Here is a 21,769-nt window from a genome sequence, read left to right as displayed (position 1 = left end):
AATGGGCAAACTTCCAAGATGTAACAAAGCCAGTTTTAAAAAGCTTCACAGACATCGACTCTGTTTAGACTGCCACAGTTTGTTAGAGGCCATGATCATCACTAATTACTAACATTATCCATTTCTGCTTCTGAAACCCTTTCCTGTTTAAAATATACCTTCTCCCTGATGTATCCAAAACACACAACTGTCAGATAATGTCACTCACTAATAAAAGTCAACACTTGCAAGCCAAATTGGTTTCTTATTTCTCTCCCTCCTCCCTACTCACCCTAAAACAAACACTACCACCAAATCTAGTCTGAGCTACAGAAGTGTCAACACAACTAACTAGGAACACCCAGAGGAAAAGAAGGTGATTGTCTGGATACAGTTTTCCACAGCAAAGCGTACCTCAATATTGTATTCTTCTCCATCAGTATTGATTCGCACTGTAAAATCTTCATCCCCAATATGTGCCACAACCTTGGAATTATGCTCTCCTTTAACATAAGCATGGAAGAATTAAATTAATTCAGCTGTTTGCATGTGCTCCTGCACACATTACATTTGTTGGGGGCTTTTAATTGTTCCTAAACTTCATGACAAATTACTTCCTCAGTCTCTGTACTGTTCAATTTAAAGAAAAAAAGAAATTAATCAGCACTTTCCCCAAGTCTTTACTTCCTAACAGTCACAGTCAACGAGACTCAGGTTTAACAGGTAATATTGCAGAAAGTGTTGGGATGGCTCTGGGGATTAGTAATGGGACACATAATATTTCTGCCAACAAAAGCAGCGTGCATCTAACTACTATCAGACAGTAATTTCACGGCGTCAGCCTGCATTCCAGTGGGAAAGTCTCACCACACCACAAAGGCAACACAGAAATCAAAACAACTTAGCAGAAGCATTAGTACTGCCTGAAAGTGGAGCATTACATTTCTTTACAGAAAAGTAATCTGCAAAGAACTATCTTTAAGTCTTTTAATTGAACAGTCTGGGCATCAGTGCATCACCTCTACCTTGGCTTTGTGTTTTGGGGCAAGGAACATTCAAGTTCTACATTCCAAATGGAATTAAAGCTACCATCAACTCTTAAAAAAAATAATAATTTGCAAGCTGCTGCTTAAGTAAATTATACCTTTGTGTTCTGCCAAACTAAACACAAGAATCCTATCTTAGGAGCTTGATGCAATAAACCTTACCACCCACCAAACCTAAAAAAATCCCCAAACACACCACAAAAACAAAACCAGAAAACCCAAGGGGATAAGAATTACATTTATTTCTTCATTCTAACCATATCTGATGAAAATGAGGGAAATACACCATTTACTCTGCCCAAGAGACTCAAGCAAAGCTGTGGTTTCTCAGCATTGACCCATAGTCTACTTCATACTAACCAACAACATGTCCGGTGAAGAAGTCTTGCCATTGAACACGATACTCCTTTTCCTTGCCTTCACCATCCACAATTAATGCCTGAAATTTTTCTGAAAAGTGTTCAGCAGTTGCAGTTAAGTATAATTTAAAGTGCCTGTAAAAGAATTTACTTACATTTATTTTTAAGCAAAGTATACACATAACAGATACATTCAATCTCCATTTTACTGAGGGTCCAAAAGAAGTTAAAAAGTATTAATTCTGATAAGCAGGCTATACTGTGTAATTGATAACTGTAAATATTTTAAGAGTCACAGATGTTTAATTTTAAAAGAAGTTAAAAAAAAATTAACTCCAAAATCCAAAACAGTAAGAGTTTGCTCATGATGTGCTTTATCCATCTGCAGTCAAGCAAAACCAGTTACTGGTAACTATTTAAAAAAAAACAGACCAAGAAATTTCTTCATCTATTTTAAATTAAATTATCTTAAAGTTCTTATTTTCTGACATAATACAGGCAAAAGACCATAAACAGAAATCTGAACTCTGTACATTTTTTACAATATATTGTCACAAAAACTAAACACTATCCCAAGAAGTAAGCTGATAACCTTCTCAAGAAGAAGCCTCATGGGATCTTGGTTTGTGTGGACTTTGGGTCAAAGATTTTTGGCATGCTCCTCTGCAATTATTCTGTAATCATCACCAGCAGTATTGCAACCTCACCCTAAAGCCAGAGTGCATGAGGCAGTGCAAAACAGGGACAGTCAGACATCTGATCCCATTAACCTTTCATAATTGACCCTCCAAACTTAAAAACCACCCTTCCAAACATTCAGAGATTCAAAAATTATGCATAACTTGCATGACAGTTGAAGATGACAGAGGGGAAGGCACATGAGAACACAGAAGACGAAGTCAAATGAACAAAAAACTATATACATTTGTTAATACAAAGTATTATTCTCACCCTGCTCCCCATTTCAGATTCACAATTTCAGCACTCAAATACCTGCAAGGCACTTTTCTGACTCTCAGAATAAAATCCCTGCAATCTTCATGCCTGCCCCCTTGTACTTCTCCTTCCTCCTTTCACCTGAGCTTTTATTTCCCATCTTATAACAAAAACCAAAAAACAAAACCAAACCAAACCAAACAAAAGATTAAAAAAAAAGTATTTTATTTAATGGGACATTTATACTCAGTAGGAAAAGGATTAAACTTCCATGAAAATAAATACAGTGAATCTCTTGGGCAACACACCACACACACTACCCAAACTGAAGGCTGAGATTTACAAGAACCAGAGGACATTCAAGAAGTATTGACAACGTTGCCAGAAGAGGTCTAAGGGATCCAACCCAATCAGTGGAAGTAATCTACATGAAACTAAACCTAAGAATAAGAAATCCTGAATTACTGCCACTTCAGCCATCAGAGCAATAAAACAACTTATTTTCCCCTTTCCTCTGACCCTCTCTGAAGTCATATAACCACACAGATCACTAACCTAAAAGAACTGGCCAGTCATGACAGAAAACAAGACAATTTCTGGGTTTGAAACTGCACATTATTCATCACAAACTGAAGGAAAATACTATGCTATTTCATTGCAGATGATTTAATTACCTTTTCAGGGCTGAAAAACTTAAAAGCCTCTCTACATGTGTCTCAGGCTGGAGGTCCCTCTTCTTCAGTGAGTGTTGCTGGATGCTAGACACAGAAAGGATGTCGTAGTCTGAAAGCATGGACTCAACTGTGTCTGAAAGACCAACAAGGAAAGTTTTAGTTTCAAAAGACTTTATTTCCAAATGCACACATAAAAAAAGAGCAAACCAGAGCCTCCCATTTCAACAGCAAGACCACACTTTGCTCTAATTTTAGGATAACTATTGTACATTTCTGTAAAGGTCCATTTTGCATAGGCAAGTAGAAATCACAGAGTGTGACAAGACACAATCTGAGAGAGACCAACAGAGTTTGCTTCACTTTTTCTACAATTTCTAAGCAACCAACTCATCATTTTTACTGTCACAGCAGTGACATTCAGCAATTCAACTACTGCCCTCCCTGGCTGACCCCCAGAAACTAAATGGGGGAGAATGTCCCCATTTCTCTGGAGTGAATTACTCTCCGCATCTGCTGGTCCACACATGAGTCTGAGGAAGAAAATAGTTTAACCTATTAATTCCCTTGTTTTGCTTTGCTGTTATGAACAGCTTTTGCTACTAAACTGTTTCCATCTCAACCTACAAGTTATCTCACCTTTACCCTTCTGATTCTCTCCCCATCCCATCTGTGAGGAGACTGACACCAAATTAATTGCAGATTGGGACTGCATTGGGCCTTTCTGCCCAACAGTAGCTAGAAAACAGGTATCTGCATAGCACAGTCAAACAGAACTAACAAGGCAACTCATGTGAGATAACCTGGTTTCCCAATACCTTACCATCATGCAAAATTCCTTCTCCTACTCAGAACATGAAAAGTTGTTCAGAGAAAGGAGACCAAGTGCCTGAATTCCTATGGGAGCAGTACACAAATTACAAATTCAGGTCACTACTCTGCAGATGTTTCCACCATTAACAAGTGCTCGACAGCTGCCAACAGTGTTTGGCTCTTGCTGATAAAGCCTCCTGCTATTTTGTAAGGCATTCCTTCACCAAAGCACCCATCCACACTCCTCTGGAGCACCCACCACCCAGCAAGACACCCAACCACCACCTTGGCTTCCACCAGCACTGAGAGATGCAGTTTCTATTTACAGCCTTAACCAGAGACTCTTATTCCCACATCAATGTTTTCCTTCTTCGACAGAGGTGTTCACTCTTCACTGCATCAAATGAGGTTTCAGGTATGTTTTACAAGAGACGGAAGCGCTTTAATAAAGACATTCTTTATTTTAAAAATTCCCTGGTTTTTTCCCCTCCACTTCCAGCTATGCTGCTAAACCAGACCTGATAGCTACCAAAGAGGATTTTTGTTAAGGAAGACAGCATTCCTTCAGAGCCCCTGGTCACTAGCTTACACCACTCAGCAAAGCCACCTTGTGTGTTTTACTGGACTTTTAAGTAAAGCAGCACCACTAATAAGCTGTTTTACTGGCTATTGTGCAATAAAACAAGATTGCCAACTTGAAATCTAGATGCTTACAGCTCTTGAAATAATATAGGTTTCTTAAACCCAACACTCAGTACCATAATTTATCCCCAGATCCATGCCTGCAAAGCTCAGGAAAGCTTTGAGAACATATACACTGATCAGGGCAAGGGAAGCACCTTGCTTTTCCTTTTGCGAGGGGGTGGGTGAGGAGAACTAACCAGCAGTGTAATGGCACGTGTGTGCTTGTGTACACTGAAGTGAGGAAGGTACAGAAGAAAAGATGACTCTCACAGCCCTCCTGGCCCTGCACCAGACCCACTCGCAGAGCGAGGGATGGGCGACATGGCTGCTTTCTTGGGCAGCAGAAGCCACCAAACAGCGGTTCCCAGGCTTCTTCCTCCCCAGCTACTCCTCCCCAGCCCTTGAGCAACACAGGAAGGGCAGTGCAGTTGCAATTTCCTGATTTCTGTTTACAACCCACAGGTCGAGAGCACCTGCAATCGATTACCATGTGTTTCGGGTGATATGCAAAGGCAAGTTTCTATTACCATATTTTCTGTTGTGGGGATTTTCCCTGTATGTGCCCCACTGCTCCATGCCAGGCAGGGCCTTCATTAGCTTGCCATGTGCTGCAGAGCTGGTTCACTAGAGCCATGCAGTGAGTAAATGGCTAACTCTACCCTCCAAACAGCCCTTTTTAAATTAAAAAGTCTGTTCTAATTAATTGCTTTTGGTCTGGCATCTGCCATCATTCAGAACCACCTAGGAAGGGGGTAGGAACAGGCAGGGAAATGAATTACGAAAAAAACAACCTCATTAAACTGCCAATTTTTGAATTCTTTTAATCAATTGAGATTGTCTCACCACAGTCAGCTAGAGCTGACCCTCAGTTAAAGTGAATGTTGATATACAGGATATCCAACATTGGTTTATGATATGGACCAAGCGTGTGGTACGTGGGGCAGGAAACATGAGGTGTGGTACCACTGCCACACTGTTTGGGGACTTGCCAAGCACAAGGTCTGCCCAAGAGGCACAACCCCAGCTATAAAACATGACTGTCCTTTTGCACCTCTGCCTGTGAAGTACAGACCAGAATCAAGAGAAGGCCATGCCAAAGAGAAAGATGCAGTTGCCACTATGGCCAGACAAAATGTCTCAGTTTCATGGCAAGAGAACTGAGAAGTCTACTAAAAAAATCAGGCTTTTTTATTTGGTAGGCAAGTCCTGCTCCACCTTAATGTACACAAACACCCTTCTGGAAATGCCTCACAGAGACACAGGAAGGGTAGTAAGAACAAGACCTAAAAAGTTCACTAAGATGAGTAAGATGATTCTATTGAAGTAACAAATGAAACACAGGGCACTCCCAATTCCTGTAACCCTGAAACAAGAGTGCACTTGTTGGTATTTCCTCTTACCCTTCCTAAATTTGTTTGCTTTTAATTTTACTTACAACATAAGTAGAGGCTTAAGACATGCTGCTCCCAGACATAATAACATAACTGTTAACTAGCTATGGTATCAGACATGTGGAAAAAATACATTGGTAATACACTCAAACAAAAATTTTTCTGTAAAATTTTCTGTTCATATTGTGAAAATGAATCCATGTTCATGGCTTACTGAAAATAAAAGATGAAGTGTCACTATTTTAAACAAAACACAGGACAGTACAGAGTCCAACTGTACAACAGTTTGTGGATGGGAGCCATAGAAAGCATATACTTCTTATTCAAGTTTAAAAATATTTCTGGTATTCCTTCCTCATTATCTTCATTATGGTCCAAAAGTCATTTCCCATGGGCTTCAACAGACCTGAGCTGACTTAGTTTTCCCAAATCACTTTTTTGCGGTTCCTTCCCTTCCACACCCTCCTAGACTTCTGCATTCCTGTCTTTTTAGGGAACGCCTTAATTGCATCCTGATATGCCAAGTATATATTTATTGTCACCAGCCTTCACCTCATGGTACCTTTCTTTTCTGGAGGGAAACTTCCCAAGAACATACAGATCTTGAGTTTGAAAGAGAGACAGGGAAGGAACATTGGTGACAAAGACGATATCCCAAAGCTCTCAAGAAGAAACCCACAGCAGTGATCCTCCTCTACCCCCAGCTTTGAACTCACCAACTCTTCCCTCTTTTATCTCACCTTGTTTCTGGGCTAAAAGCCTCCTGGCACTAGACTTTGAGACTTAACACAGGAAAATAATTTTAATAAACTCTGCTCCAGCACCAAAGAGCTCAAGAATGCACTGGGCAAGAGCTTAACTCCCTGAGTTGGAGGCCACTGCATGTACTTCAAAAGAAGAAGTTTCTCTTTCGGTGCTCAGCTAGCAATTCAAATGTCGCCCTTCTCCAACCAGCTTGGGTTTCGTAAGTACAACAATAAATTCCCATGATCTCATGCCACATCTATTGCCCAGAAACCAACAAGTAAATATGGCAAGTCAGCCATTTCATAAGCATTCTTTTACACTGCATTATTTATGGAAAGGTTAAGCTTATCTAGAAGCATGACGTTTTAATCCAGAAGATATAATTAATATTTTTAAAAACTCTCTTCAAAATTATCCCATGATAGAAAATGTCCCTACCTAAAACTCGAGATCCAACATTAAAAAAAAAAAAATTACATTTGGGATTTAAAAAAGACCACTACATAATCAGTGGGGTTTGCAGGAATAGTTGCAGTTATTTCTCCAATCATCCCAAAGGGAATAAAAGCAGAAATAATTTTTCTGTCAAAGGCAGAATGGGATAACAAACCTACAGGGAGCAGTCCTAGGACAAGCACTGCGAACACACTCAGGAAGGATTTTGCAGTGGGACGGTTAAATCAGTGTCATCTCCCAAGACTGAGAAAAGGGCTCCAGACTGTATTTCATGTGGCACTCATCAACTGCATCTGGGTTCTGATCTCAAGCTGATTTCCAATGAGTATCAAATACCTATCAAAAGCTTATGAGCAGCTGACTAGTAACAATTTTTCTAATTCAGCTGAGAAGTGACTGAATAGTTGAAGGGCTTCATATTGTTTATTGTTACTATTTCATTTTATATGCTCTTCTTAGTACATTAAAATATTTTAATTAAAGTAACCAAATATAGTAATTTGAAATATAATTCAAAGTCTCAGAATTTAGACCAGGAAACACAGACTGGAGTCTTTCCAACCAGAACCACAAGAGCTAAAGCAGGTCTCCATCACCCTACATAAAACAGCTGCCCCTGTGTTTGTGGTAACAGCTGCTCACTGGCTGCAATACAGCCGGATTGTATGGCTGCAGAACCAGTCCAGGGAGTGCTAATGGAGAAGGCAAATATATTAATATTTCAACTGGGCACACAAATGGTCTGTGCCAGCAGGAGGTGATGCAGTCATGCCTAAATGTTTGTGGGTACCTTCTCCGAACAGCTTATGCTGCTTTTAGGAGACTGCCGATGAAGAGGACGCATTGAGAAGGTTCATCTGTAACAGCTCCTTGCATGTGCTGTTACATCCTTCTGCAGTACATCTGGTACAGAGCCATTGCCGAAGACACAATACAAAGTGAATTGAAACACTCATCCCACACAGAACAGCCCATGGTTTTAACAGTTTAGATAAACCACGTTTATTTGTTTCCACTGAAGAGTGGTTGCTGTTTTGCTCATCAAGAACATGGAAAGAGAAGAACTTGTGTGAGAAACAAGTTCAAAGCAAGAACCAAATACATGTCAGTGTTCTAATACACCATAACAAGATAAAGGTTTACACTCTGAGCACATTTCTGGACAAACCTGTTACTAAGAATGGCCAGCCAAGTCAGCACTGCTGAACGTTTAGAAGGCATGTTTTTGACTCAGTCTCAGCTGCACCAAACTCGTTAAACCACGTGAGAAAACAAGGTGCCCAAACTCACTCAGTCAGCAGCAGATGAAGCCTCGGGGTACGGTTACCCAGCCCTCAAGCTGGGAGGGCAGGGATGCTGCTGCTTTATTGTCCAGCAGCTACTCCACAGGGCACTTCTCCTGCAGTTACACTGGGCAACTACCCTCTCCTTATCACACATCCAGACATGCCAGTGATTGATATAATGGAAAACCTAACAGCTTACTAAAAACCCTTTAGTTCATCTCAGGAAAAACTTGTTCATGAAGCTGCACCTTTATACTACTCCAAAGTTTTTTTCCCCACAGTAAAATAAACATCTGTTTCTGGGCAGTGGGAATATTTCCTTAAGGGCGCAAATTCTGTTTAGCCGAAGCTGTACAGGTAATTTTCTGGTGGTTTTGAATACAGCTGAATACCCACAATGGCTCCTACATGTTACCTCACACACTTCCAACCTTGCAAATTATCTCCTTCACTAAGCAGGTCTTAAATAAGGACCAGAGAGGAACAAAACTTATACTATTGGATCTACTCAATTTAATAACAGTCTGTCCTACTAATGACAACAGATGACTTTTCAAATTAAAAAAAAAAGCAACATCCTGCCAAATACTGACATTATTAAAAATAAGGAAGTCCACTGAATCAACATCCTCATAATTAAAGTGAAACAAGGGCAATTCAGCCATTCCATCTTACAACAGAACAGCATCATATGACTCGATGCTCAAAAAACCCAACGTGACCCACCCCCAAATCACATGCTTTCACACATCCTGCAGAGAGGAACTGCCCAGTCACAGGATGCAGTGTTCTCTGGAAACAGATCATTTGTCTGGCTCTCAAGAAACTACAAGCCTCACTACTGTACAAAGATACCACATCACAAAATCCTGCTGTGTCACAAAGTAAGTTTGAGTGGAGCTGATTCTAGGTAGACAAAAATTACTGTCTAGACTACACTTGTGAGACCAACCCCTTCACTTCTGACTGCATTTCTTCTCCTTGTAGATACAAATTTGGACTCATTCACACACGATCTTCCAAAATTCGAGGCACATCACAGGTACTGAGGAGGAGAACTTTACTATTTCAGTAACAGCCTGAAAAGGCGAGAAAGGAAACCAAGGGATATCATGTTCTTGTTCAACACATCAGTAATTATGGATCAACATCTACTGGGTGGCAGCTGCAGGTGCCTCCCTTCATAACAGAGCGCTCTTGTCTTCCCGCTTCCCAGTCCATGCACCTACATAGGTTAAAAATGCAAATATCAAGAAGGGAAAAAAAGTACAAATAATGTATATTAAGACAGCACAGGAAGACAGGGATGGATATTGTGAAGAGATGCAGCGCACAGGTGACAAAGATGGGCAGTACTATCACATGTATCTGCAAGAATAAAAGATATCAGGAAGACCATTAGAACCACTGAGAGGGACATTAAACCACTGATGCAGGACATCCCCAAAACAGACAAGTTCATGTGCTGCACATGAAAATGACAGAAAAGGACAGCAGGATAACAGCTCTTCGTTAAAGAAACCTGGTTCTTGGTTTCACAGCAAAGCACTTCCCATCATCAGTCTGGCAAACTCAGACTCCTACAGCTTATATAAAAGCTGGGGGGAGAAAATCAACCTGTTTATAACAGAAGTTAAACATAAACTTCTATCTCTATCTGCTGACTACTAAACACACAACTAAATCCTAATGTAAAGTCAGAATGCCAGAGTGTTAGAGTATGGCTCGCTGTGCTTCCTCACTCAGCCCTTCCAGCCACAGAGCAGAAATCCATGCTGGGGCTTCTGCACATGCACACAAATTCCAGAGTGGTAGAAGCATGAAACTGAAATGAGTCACTGCTGCCATCAGCAGTGTACAGCAGCAGTGAAGTTGTCAGTTTTTACAGCGGGAGGAAAATTAAACCACCCCAAATCTTAACTGCAAACAGGAATTTTACTTTTTGTCTGCTTAAAGGTCAGAACAAATTGGGACTACTGAAAACCAAACTCATGCTGAGCACCAGATTATGTTCCCATTACAAAAATCTTGCAACAGTTAAAGGTAATTCTTATTAATTAGACTTTAATGTAGCATTGACATTCTTTTTGTTGACCTTGAGTACTTCTCACAGAAATTACACTTCAGTCACTTTTTTCAGTTGGAAATGGAAACACTGACCTATTCATATGAACAAGTGAAAACAAATCCAAGAAAAGTACTTGAAAACCTTGATAATAAGTAACTTCATGGAAAAGATTGCTAATCCACAACACAAAAATAATACTGATAATTTGCATTGAATAAGGCCATGTCTACACCAAGCATTTGCTGTTTATACCGAGACAAAAACACTGCATCAACGAATTCCTGTAATGATTTTGAAATAACCCCGCCACATCCTGGGAAAGGATCACATGCTGTGGGATTGTGTGTCCTTGAATTCTCCACTATGTGATGCATGGTGAGAAACACTCTCAACCTTCGGCTTTTGGGGACAAACTGCAAAACCAGCTCCATCTAAAACAGTAGTCTTGCTTCAAAGGATGTCCAAATGGGGCAAGAAACAGTAACAAAAAAGGAAGATCCTGGTAGGGAAATGAATCATTTGACCTTCACCTAGGTCTTGCCTTAGTCTCCAACAGAAGCTTCAGTTCAGCAGGATAAAATTTAATCTTGCATAAAGATTTTTGTCACTAATTATCTCACTGCACATTTTTGACACCAAGTTAAACTTCCAATCCCTTAACTCTCTGCCAGCCAGTTACATTTTGGACTTCCTGCATTTTGTCACATCAAGCGTGAAGAATTCAAAACTGACTGCAAATCAATTTATGCTGCCCTCTGTATCACTTAGCTCCCCAGGTTTATTCATCAACACCACTACCATTTGTTTTTTTCAATCAACAACTTCTAAATCCTAGTCTTCTGATGTGCATTAGGTAGGTTTGCACTGAACCATTTGTCATTTCTCCAGCTCACACAGCTGTTCTGAGTTCTGCATGGTACTTCTGCAGTGTGGAGAAAAAACTGCTGAAAATCAGGGTACTTACCTCAGATTTTAGTAGTGCAATTTGGCAGGTAGAAAAAGACCCCCAAGTGAGTGATTCAAAGAATATCATCTGCCCAGCATAGGAACAACTATCTTATTTCAGTTCCCTGCCTAGCTCGTGATAAAAAGTTCTCATTCAAATGAGGTAACAGTAGAGTAAGACACATTTTACATCTAGACTCTGTTGGGGGTAATCCTGGATACATGCTGCTTAGTGGCAGCACACAACTTGTATCACTGTGCTGTAATACAGATCCAAGCAGTTCTTTAGTTATATTCAGTGACCTATTCACCTATTCAGTACCCAAGCTGGATATTTGCACTGTTATTCTTTTCAAGTACGTTCAACTCTGTTACCATCCAGATATGTCTGAACTCCAAGACAAACAGCATAAATATTTTATAGCTATAAAAAAATATCTTCAGAGATAAATGACAACAAAGAGAAAAATTTTGAAAGAGCTGACACTAATTTTTCAGGGGCCAAACTACAGTATCAGTCACTGTACTGACTAGTAGAGTCCCATTTTTCTAGAAATTAATCCCTGATGTCAACATTATTAACAAGAGTATACCGAAAGACAAACTGAGGTGCATACCATCCTGCCTTCATCCCTCACCTGGAACACAACCACTTCCACCCCCAAAAACAAAGGGGCAGGTGCTCAGACAGTCACACTGTGAGCTGCTCTACAATAATGAACTTCACAAGGAGAAAACATACCCTTTACTGAAAATAAAACAAAACCAAACAAAAACCCCAAACCACCAAAAAAAAGGAAAGAAAAAAAACCCAAACAAAAAAAGATATTACCTTCCAGACAGCTCACATTCCATGAATCCACTCAAAGGAATGGGGAAGGGATTGGAAAGCTGAGGTCAGGTTGTGGCAGTCCCATTTTAGATCAGTTTAGACTCCTGGAGCACCACACCCTAAGATTACTTCAGATGAAAAAAGCTGGAAAATGACCCACATCTTTTTATCACTTATTCTATTCTTTGTCAAATTGTTTTTTCATGGTACAATTTTTTTTCTTCCTTGAAAAACCGAACTCAGAGTAATAAGCAAGAAGTTCTCAACATAAATCACAAAATGTTAGTTCATGAAACTTCCTTAAGGATAGTGCTTATCATAAATCTGATTTCAGTTCCCAAAAATTAAGCAGTGGTTAAACAGAGCTTTCAAAATAATAACACTCAAATTATTAGAAGGAAAAGATGATATTTAGAAAACCAAGCTGTAAGATGAGGACAACAGAACTCCAACAAAAAGATGAACATAAAAACCATAATAAAACAGGCAAAAGTATTTTAAAAAGCAGCATATAGCTAATAGTTGAAATATTTTTTATTTTATGAGAAGAAACCACACAGCTAAATAACCAAATGGGCTTGTAAAACAAGTCAGCTGCAAATACAGCCCCAAGAATGGATGCTAAAGGCCAGTACCAAGAAGTAAGGCAGTAATTGACCTTAGTACTCACTGCAGAGGAGATTGAAAAGTTCCCCAAAAGCTTATCATGATAGGATATATGTAAAGACCTGTGTTCAAGACCCAGGAAAAGAGGCTTTATAATAAGTCTAGAAAATGACCAATAAATCAGCAGGATATGAATGTATCAACCCAAGAGTTAAAAAGCACTGCTAAAACAGAACTGGTCAACTACTAACTGTGGTGTGGGACTACTGTGCCACTGGTGTAGAGCAGGGGGTCTGAAAGGACCAATTTCCACTCCAGGTACCATCTAAGGGCTAATCAACAAATACATTCAATGTCCTGACCTGCCAAACAGATAATAATAACAACAAAGTGTAAATTACTAGACCCAGGGCTAAATAAGATACTAGGGAAGTAGTGCCTCCTATGTATTAGCATATATATATATATATGTGTGTGTGTATGGGAGTAAAGTGTGGATAGAAGTAGCAGCTAATGTAGCACACATGGATTTTTCAAGCTCTCTCACAAAACACTTTTGTAAATTTAGTTTACTAGACAACGAAACAAAATGTGTGATAAAATTCAAGGTATGAATGTGCAAAATAACACATGAGGAAAATAATTCCTCACTGTATTTACATAACCAAGTATTTCAGTATAATTATTACCACTCAAAGCAAAAAAAAAATAGCAACAAAACAAAACAACAAAACCCACAAAGAAAATAGAGCTTGGAGTGACTATTGAAGATGAAAAACTACTCAGAAAGGAAACAAAATCAAAAGCACTCATCATTACAAATTTATGTTGCCTTTGTATTACAAATGGTGTCCTGCAGTCCTGATCATACATCTCAAATAAATAAAAATCCAACACAAAATATATAGAAAAAAGTGACCAATAAAGTCATGATTCTTTCCTCATACTAAGAATTATCATATAGATTAATATTTTCTCACTTAAAAAAAAAGATAGTACAAATGAGACAAATTACATAGGTATGTAAGTCACTAAAGGCGTGAAGAAAATCAGTAATTCTTCCATACTGACGATTTCTGACAGCAGAAATGGTCAACGTTTAGAAAAAGAAGAAAGAAGGTTTTCCTCCATGCAGTATTTCATAAAATTGAATAGCTCATAGTCCAGGCATGGTGGTACATGAGCCAAGAAAATAAAAGCTGTCATATAAAGACTGCGCAAACTCATAGCAGACAGGTCCTTTAAAAGGCATGGAGATCTGACAGCCCAAGATGCAACCTCTGTTCAGGACCTCAGTGACCTGCCTGATGTTGAAAGGACACGCTGTGTTTGTTTTGTTTCTATTACACTTCCTGGAGCATCCACCACTAAGCCCCATCCTTCCCAGGTCCCTGCAGCCACCAACTGCTGAGGTGTGCACAGAACCACAAATCCACCTCGGGTGCAGGAGAGGGCAGAGGTGCACCCTGGACACCTGTCAGAAACTGTGCTGAGAGATCTAAGAAAAGAAAGGAGACTTGGAGCAGTCCCTGCTGGCCTCACCGACTGGAGGCAGGACAAATATCTCTGTGAGAATGTACAGCTGATTAATCACTGGAACAGGGTTTGGAGACTGTCTTTAGACAGTTCAGTTGTCAACTTGAATGTCAGCACCATCACATCTGAATCCTCACCCTGCATAGTGATGGACTCAAGGAAATCAACAGAACTTATCACAAGATCATTTTTGTACCTTTGATTTTCAAAACATGAGTTTTCATGTGGGGCCAGACAAAGCTTTTAAAGGAAACAAAAATTTTGCTGCTCCAGTGATGAGGAACTACGGTAGAGAGGAGAAAAAATGGAGCAAAGACAAGGATCCAAGAAGTGTGTAAAAAATGGGTCTTAAGGGCTAGACACGACCACTGCCTCTTGCAAGAGCCCATCTGCCATTTCAGTGACAAGCTTTTGCTTATCAAACAAAAGTCTGCAACTTCTTCATTGCAAAGCAGCTCAGACGCAAAACTGTTTACCGAAGTTAAATAAAGCAGCGGTTCTCCTCCAGTCAAGCTTTTCTAGAGGTCACTTTCAGCTCCAATGGCTTCGGGCTCTCTGGTGACTCTCCAGACAGAACTGTGAAGGGAAGCCATTTATATGATTTTGCCCAGTGAGGTTGTGCATTCTCCCTCACTGGAGATAGTCCAGAACCGCCTGGATGCAATCCTGTGGAATACGATCCAGGATGACCCTGCAGGAGCATGGAGACTGGACCAGACGACCCACTGTGGTCCCTTCCTACCCGACGTATTTTGCGATTATCCCGCCTTAACAGAACGCAAACTCCTGTGAGGAAAACTCTTCAGCAGACCTCGAGAGTGAAGACAATGGTGTCTCCCTGCCTCCCCGCAGCGAGCAGTAACCCCAAACACGGCCCATCAGCGATGCCTTCAGCAAAAAGAGTGCTCTACCCCACTCCACACATCACCCATCACTAACCCCCGGCAGAGGCGGGGGTGCCATGCCTCCCCCCCCCCCCCCCCGCTCCGTCGCAGTGGTCTCTCCCTCCTTCTTCCCTCTCTCCCCTCCCCTCCGCGGTTGCCGTGGTCGCGCCCTGCCCTCACCGTAGCGCTGCGGGCGCTGCGAGTGCCCCAGCGCCTCCAGCCCGCCCGGCCCCCACAGCAGCACCAGGGCCGGGACGAGCCACAGTCGAAGCCTCATGGTCCGGGCGCGGCTTCCTCCGGCACTGCGCGCCCGTTCGTTCGCATCCACTCGGGGCAGCTTCGCCTTCCGCCCGCTGCGCCGAGCCCGCCGCCCTCCTGGGCCCGCACCCGGAAGCGCGGCAGCTGCGCGCGGGGCATTGTGGGACGGGCGGGGCCGCCATCTTGAGCGGGGGGCGGTGCGGAGGGGAGGCACCGGATCTGCTGTGGGGGCGTGAGGCGGTCAGTGCTGCCCTCATGGAGACATGGGATGGGGCAGAGCCTGAGGGATTACAGTGGGGCGTCTGCCCCAGCCTCCCTTCTCCTGCAGGGTCATGGTAAACCACATGGCACAGGATTGCATCCAGACGGTTCTTGAATATACTTAGGGAGGGAGACAACACGGCCTCTGGACAATCTGTTTCAGTGCTTGGTCACACACAATAAAGTTCTTTCTCATGTTCAGGTGGAACTTCCTGAGCATCCATTTCTGCCTGTTGCCTCTTTTCCTATTGCTTGGCACCACCAAGAGGAGTCTGGCTCCATTCTCTTGACACCTTCCCTTAAGATAGTTAAACACATTGATGAGGTCCCGTCTCAGCCATCTCTTGTGACTGAACAGGCCCAACTCTCACAGCCTTTCCTTGTAAGAGAGATGCTCCAGTCCTGTAATCATCTTCGTAGCCTCTGCTGGACCTGCTTCAGGAGCTCCATGTTTCTCTTGCACTGAGGAGCCCAGAACTGGACACAGAACTCCAGATGTGCCTCACTAGGGCTGAATAGAGGGGCAGGATCACCTCCCACCTGCTGGCAATGCTCTTCCTTGCTGAGGGCATGTGCTTTCTTGGGATATCCTCACCACAGCCCCCTCATGGTTTTCCCAGGGCGGGAACAGGCCTCTGGAAAGGGAGAAGGCTCTGAGTTCTGCAGCCCTCTCCGGGGACAGCATGGGGTGTGGACCTGCCTGGGCAGGACCCTGATGCTCTCAGGTCTTGCAGGCTGAGCGATGCCACTCACAGCTGCATTTGCAGCTTCTCCCCAGCCCATGTGAGTGACTGTACTCGGTGATTTACAAGGTTTTGTGTAGTTTCCTTAGCACAACTGAGGATTGTGGCACTTAGTACAAATAGTAAGTGATGGGTCCATGACTCAACTGTTCCCAAAGAGCATGCCTTATAACATAAGGCATAACAATATTACCTGCCTTATTGTCAATATTGCTTCTGAATATTCAATGTGCTGTTGATCTCCACTGAGCTGGCATTGTCCTACAAATAACATGAAACTGCTCAGCTCTCACTCCTGACGTGTAGTGGTCAGCTCAGACAGCATTATTCCACATGTGATGTAAGACTGTCTTTTCCCCATGTGCATGGCTTTAGATCTGTCTTCATGATCATTTGTCATTTTCCTACCAGGCACTGAGGGCTCTGTTCAGTTGCCCACATGTGGGTGTCCAGTGCTATTCCAGATGACACAGAGGGTCTGAGTGAGGCTTTAGAAGAGCCTGGGGGTCTCTGTTTCCTGTGCCAGAGCCAATGTGTCCCCCATATGGTGGAGCATCAGTGTGGGTGAATGAGCCCTGAATAGAGGAAGGTCTTTCTGCAATTCTCACCCACACCTTTTCTCTCCTTTCATGAATAACAAGACATCTTCAGCAATCTTTGTCTTGTCACTCCTCACCTTCGATTATTTATGAATAAGCACAGAGATGTGAAGGTGCATTAGTGACTTCCTTTCGTTGTGAAAACTGACGATGTACTATGTACATGACCATGTACTGACCGTGTGTTAGTCTTTTAAATGCATTTCAGTCCATGCTGGAATCTTCTCTCTTATCCTGTGGTTGTTTAGTTTCCTTAAGAGCTTTTGGCAAGAAAGTCTTGAAAGTCTGTCAGAAATCTCAGCAAACTGTACCTCTGCAATTCCTCTTATCCAAGTGCTTGCTGACACATTCAAAAGACTTCAATCTGAGTTTGTAAGGCAAGACTTCTCTTGGCAAGAACTATGTTGACAAAACCCTTGTTGACCTTTCCCTGGTAAATCACATCTCCCCACATATGCAATAATTATAGTTGTACTAGTCTGTGCAGAATAGGTGTCACTTTTAATGGTCACTAGTTCTCCAGCTTTCCCTTAGAACAATTTTTAAAAAATAATGTAACATTCGATACAATCCACTTCTTAGATGCCCAGAAAATTTTAAGCAAGAATTTATACCACAGTTAGAATTTCACTGCACAATTAGAATTATTGAGTTTCCTGGGTGAACAGTGTCTGTTGAGAATTAGTCACTGTTTGTTTTGTGTCATGAACTTCTTTTTAAGTCAACATCTCAGTTTGAAACAGACCAGAGATAAGGCCAACGATGAAGTGTTCCAACAGAGGAACACAGAGTCAGTAGGGTCTCCTGACTTTTCCACCATGGCTTTATCATCTCTCAGTACTGTTTTTGTAGCCAGTTTGGTTGGTGGGTTTCAGCTTCTGGCACCTGGTACGCTAAGATTATTGAAATAATATCAGATCCTCTTGAAAATTATTTATAATTGAGTTTTATGCATTTTATGACATCCTTTGATGTAAGTCATGAGATCTACCATAACCCTTGATTAGTTTTTTTCCCCAAATGAAATGCCATATTTTGGTTAGTCTTCCCTTGTGTGTGATTATTTCATGTTTGTGTGTAATCTAAACATCTTCCTGGCTTTTGGGTTTTGGTTTTTGGGGGTTTTTTAGTGGTTTTTTTTTGTTTGTTTTTTGATGTAGTATAGCCATTCTGTAGTAAATAATAAATACTTTTGCTCTATCCTTGTCTTGATTCTAGTGACTTTCCATAATTTTTGACCTCCACTGAGTACAGAGTTGAAGTTTCAGGTAGATGATACTTCACCAGCTTTCTAAGATCTCTTTTTAGGTTAATAACAACTAAACAAGTGCTCATCACTGTGAGTATTTGGTGAAGGTTACATATAGCATTTATAAACAATTTTCATTTGCCATTTTATCAGATGTGATTTAATATTGCAGGGTCTTTCTGCAAGTCTTAGAATCAACTTTAGGCGGAACTTTTTGGAAGAGTGTTGTTTTATCTGTGAACAATTTATCCCAATTTTCAGATCACATATTGGACTTCAGAGGTCCCAGTACAGGTCCATTTCTTTTATCAATGGATGGACTATCCTATCTCTCAGTATTTTGTAACTTGTGAAGGAAGATACAGAAAGCCAGGTAAAAAGTTTCTTTTTCTCTTATCACTTGAATTTTCCCACTGACTTGTTCCTTCAAGACACTTTAATAATAGAAGTTGATTGCCAGTACATATTTTTAGAGTTATAGAACTGTGATTTGGGCTTTGCCAGAGCCAATCACAATGGAATTGTTAAAGTGTTCAGACTATTGCTATTTAATAATAGCATAACAGTATATCGTAATTATGAAAATTGTCATTGATTTAGCAATATTGTTTATTCCACATTAATAACAGTAATTGATTTGGTATCAGTAGGTTAGTTTAATGGCATGTCTGAGTGTGATGATTTTTTTTTAAAATCTTAATTTGTTTTACAAATATATCATCTTGTGTCCAGTACAAGACCACTTTTGGAGCGTGTTGATACTCAGTATTAATAGAAATGTGTTCTTTCCTTCCCACAGTAAGGAATTTGAGCCATTTTATTGACACGAGTAGGGACTAAACAAGGATGTAAATACATAGGATATGATTAGGAATTAATGGGAAACAGCATATCGTGTATTTTGGTGAGGAATAGCACAAGTGCAGCACATTGAATAAAAAAAACCAAAATAATTTAATATTTATAGGCAGTGAGTGTGTTTCCCTGTGTTAATAATAAAAGCTGGATATGTGGAGTGACAGCTAGCTGGGTAACTGACTCTGTTCAGGAGAAGGGTTTCTTTAAGAACAACTGTTTGGTAAAAGAGGTAAATCCACTACTCAGAGTGATTCATAAAATATACAGATTAGTAGTTTGCTTGGAAAGGAAGGTGGATTCTGTGGCACACCCTGGAGGAAGATGGTGGATTACCTTTGTTTTGTGAATGTTTGAAGAGTAAATGATCCCCCGAGGAAAAAGTCCTGATCTTGGTTCTGAGCTAAAGAGATAAGCAGAGCTCCTCCCTACCCATGTGGGAGATGTAGGCTTCATAAAGCTGCATATTTTCCCATGGGAATTATTGAAACCTGTATTATGTGTGGGTTTTGAACCTATGTTGGGCGAAGTCCTGGGAAGTGCGGTGACTTATAAGAAGTATTCATACTTTGGGAGAAGGATGGAATGAGTAAGTTCATAAGTCCCTTCCACTTTCATGATCCTCTGCAAAAAAAAAAAAAAAAAGACAAAAAAAATTCTTTAAAAGCACTTGGGAGTTTCTCAACGTGCAATAACCTCCAAAACACGGAAAAAACCCAACAGCAAAACATCATCCATGTTTATGTAGCACAAGGAGGGCTTCACGTTTGTTTCATACCATGGAACAGAGACCTAACAGCAAGAACAGGTCTGCAGGAGTTAACAGGCAGAAGACTGGTATACTTTGGCCTGATTGCTGAGGTTGTCTTCTCCCTCTTGCTGGTAAATGAGGTCTGGACTCCTGTGGCACACCAGTTCTGAAGTTTTTGTGATTTCTCTCTTCCTTACCTCTTTTTTCTCCTCTGTTCTCTTCCATGTCTGTCTTTCACCAAGTCATCATAGTCCTCTTTTATCTCCATAGATGTTTTTCTTTCCCATACAGCGTTTCATTACTTCAAAGGTGTAGCGGGTTGAGTTTGAAACCGGGCAGAAACACCAATTAAATGTAGTGGTTTTGATTCAAAATATTCATTATTTACTTATTTTCCTTCTGTGAGATAAGAATTAGGAGAAAAGCAAAGCAGGCCACAAACCTTAAACAGTTGCAGTACAATGAAAGAGCTTTATTACTAACAGAATTAAAAGTAAAGAGAAAACAAAACAAAATTAAAGTAAATTCCCCCCCCCCCCCCCTCTTTCCAGCACTTCTCTCCTTTTATCCAGCTCACACAAGGGATAACAGAACATGGGATGTTAGTCAGTGTTGCAGTTCTTGAAAAGTCTCTCTCTTATGCTTAAGGAAAAAAGGGTTTTCCTTCAGTTGCACGTGGTTCCCAAACTGCCACCAATACCAGACCCGCCCGGAAACAAACAGTCTGCTATGGGTAGAACATCTCTCCCATGAAGAATTTCACAGTTCTTTCACACTACAGAACATGGGCCATCACATGGGGTTATTCATCTTTTTAAGGATAAGTTATTTTGGCCTGCACACAGAGGCTTTTCTTCGCCACAAGTCTCTAACAGCCTCTTACTACTTCTATATAGCCTGGCATAGGCATTCTTCACAAACTTCATAGGCACACGTTGATTCTCCACCCCCCCCCCCATGTTCTTCAAATGGATTAAAGAGACAAACAGTTTGTGGTATTACAGTTTCTTACCACGGCATGCAAGAAGGTTTCTTTTAAGCTGCGCGCCAGAATCGCGGCACCGCCCTCTTTTCTCCTGTCGCCATGCTCAGCTCCGTCCCACGTGACTCACTTCGCTTTCTCTCTGACTCTGACGCCACCATGTTGAAGGGTGTTCTTGTTCGGGCTTTACGGTGGGGAAAGCCTCGCTCCCTCTGTGCTGCTGGCTGCGTGGTGTCCTCTTCAGTTCAGCACGGAGTGTGCTGGCTGCAGACAGGAGGCTCTGCCGGCTCCCGCTGGCTCCGCATGGAGAGGAGAGGGACCCGCCTGTCCCCAGAAGCCGCGCTGGATGGGTTTAGCTGTGAGCAGTCCATGGCTGGTTTTAGCTGCCTGCGGCTCTGGGACAGTCCCCCTCAGTGACCCAGGGTCTGTGCCGCAGCGATGGGAAAGGGGGAAAGGGGCAGTGGCCCCGGCCCGGCCCAGCGGGGCCGGGAGGCTCGGAGCCCCCCCACCTTCCAGCAGGCGAGCGCCGACCAAAGGGGAAGTCCCGCCTTTCCGTGCGGTTTAAATATGTAAATTGTGAGAAGCGTAATTGGTCTTAAAGACTGTCCATCAACTCAGGGTCAACCCAACACAAAAGGCCTCACCCTTACTTAGCACTGTTTGGCCTATTGTCACTTTCAAAATATGCAAACGAGCACTCCACATTAGTGATCCATGAGTTAATAGTACATTTCCCAACATTTCCCCTACCTACTCAGCAAGACAGAAATTTGGATACAACTCTTGAAATATGCATATTCCAATATTTTCTGACTTCGAGGAACTTCTGTGG

The 21,769-nt window shown here is 41.6% G+C and overlaps 1 protein-coding gene across 1 annotated transcript in view; it reads right to left on the bottom strand.

The window, feature by feature from the left end:
- Positions 1-15,640, bottom strand: part of ADAM17 (ADAM metallopeptidase domain 17) — a 35,556-nt gene extending 19,916 nt beyond the window's left edge. The window contains exons 1-4 of the mRNA XM_048296558.1: positions 15,420-15,640; positions 2,995-3,127; positions 1,386-1,519; positions 394-482 (exon numbers count right to left, since the gene is read on the bottom strand). Coding sequence (XP_048152515.1) covers positions 394-482; positions 1,386-1,519; positions 2,995-3,127; positions 15,420-15,516 — 453 coding nt within the window. The 5' untranslated portion in view covers positions 15,517-15,640. The remainder of the gene's footprint in view (positions 1-393; positions 483-1,385; positions 1,520-2,994; positions 3,128-15,419) is intronic.
- Between the last annotated feature and the right edge of the window lie 6,129 nt (positions 15,641-21,769).

The sequence above is a fragment of the Corvus hawaiiensis genome, chromosome 3 (genome assembly GCF_020740725.1).
Source record: "Corvus hawaiiensis isolate bCorHaw1 chromosome 3, bCorHaw1.pri.cur, whole genome shotgun sequence".
NCBI lineage: Eukaryota > Metazoa > Chordata > Aves > Passeriformes > Corvidae > Corvus > Corvus hawaiiensis.
The sequence above is the reverse complement of the archived record's forward strand: the minus strand, read 5'-3'. Positions and strand labels throughout refer to the sequence as shown.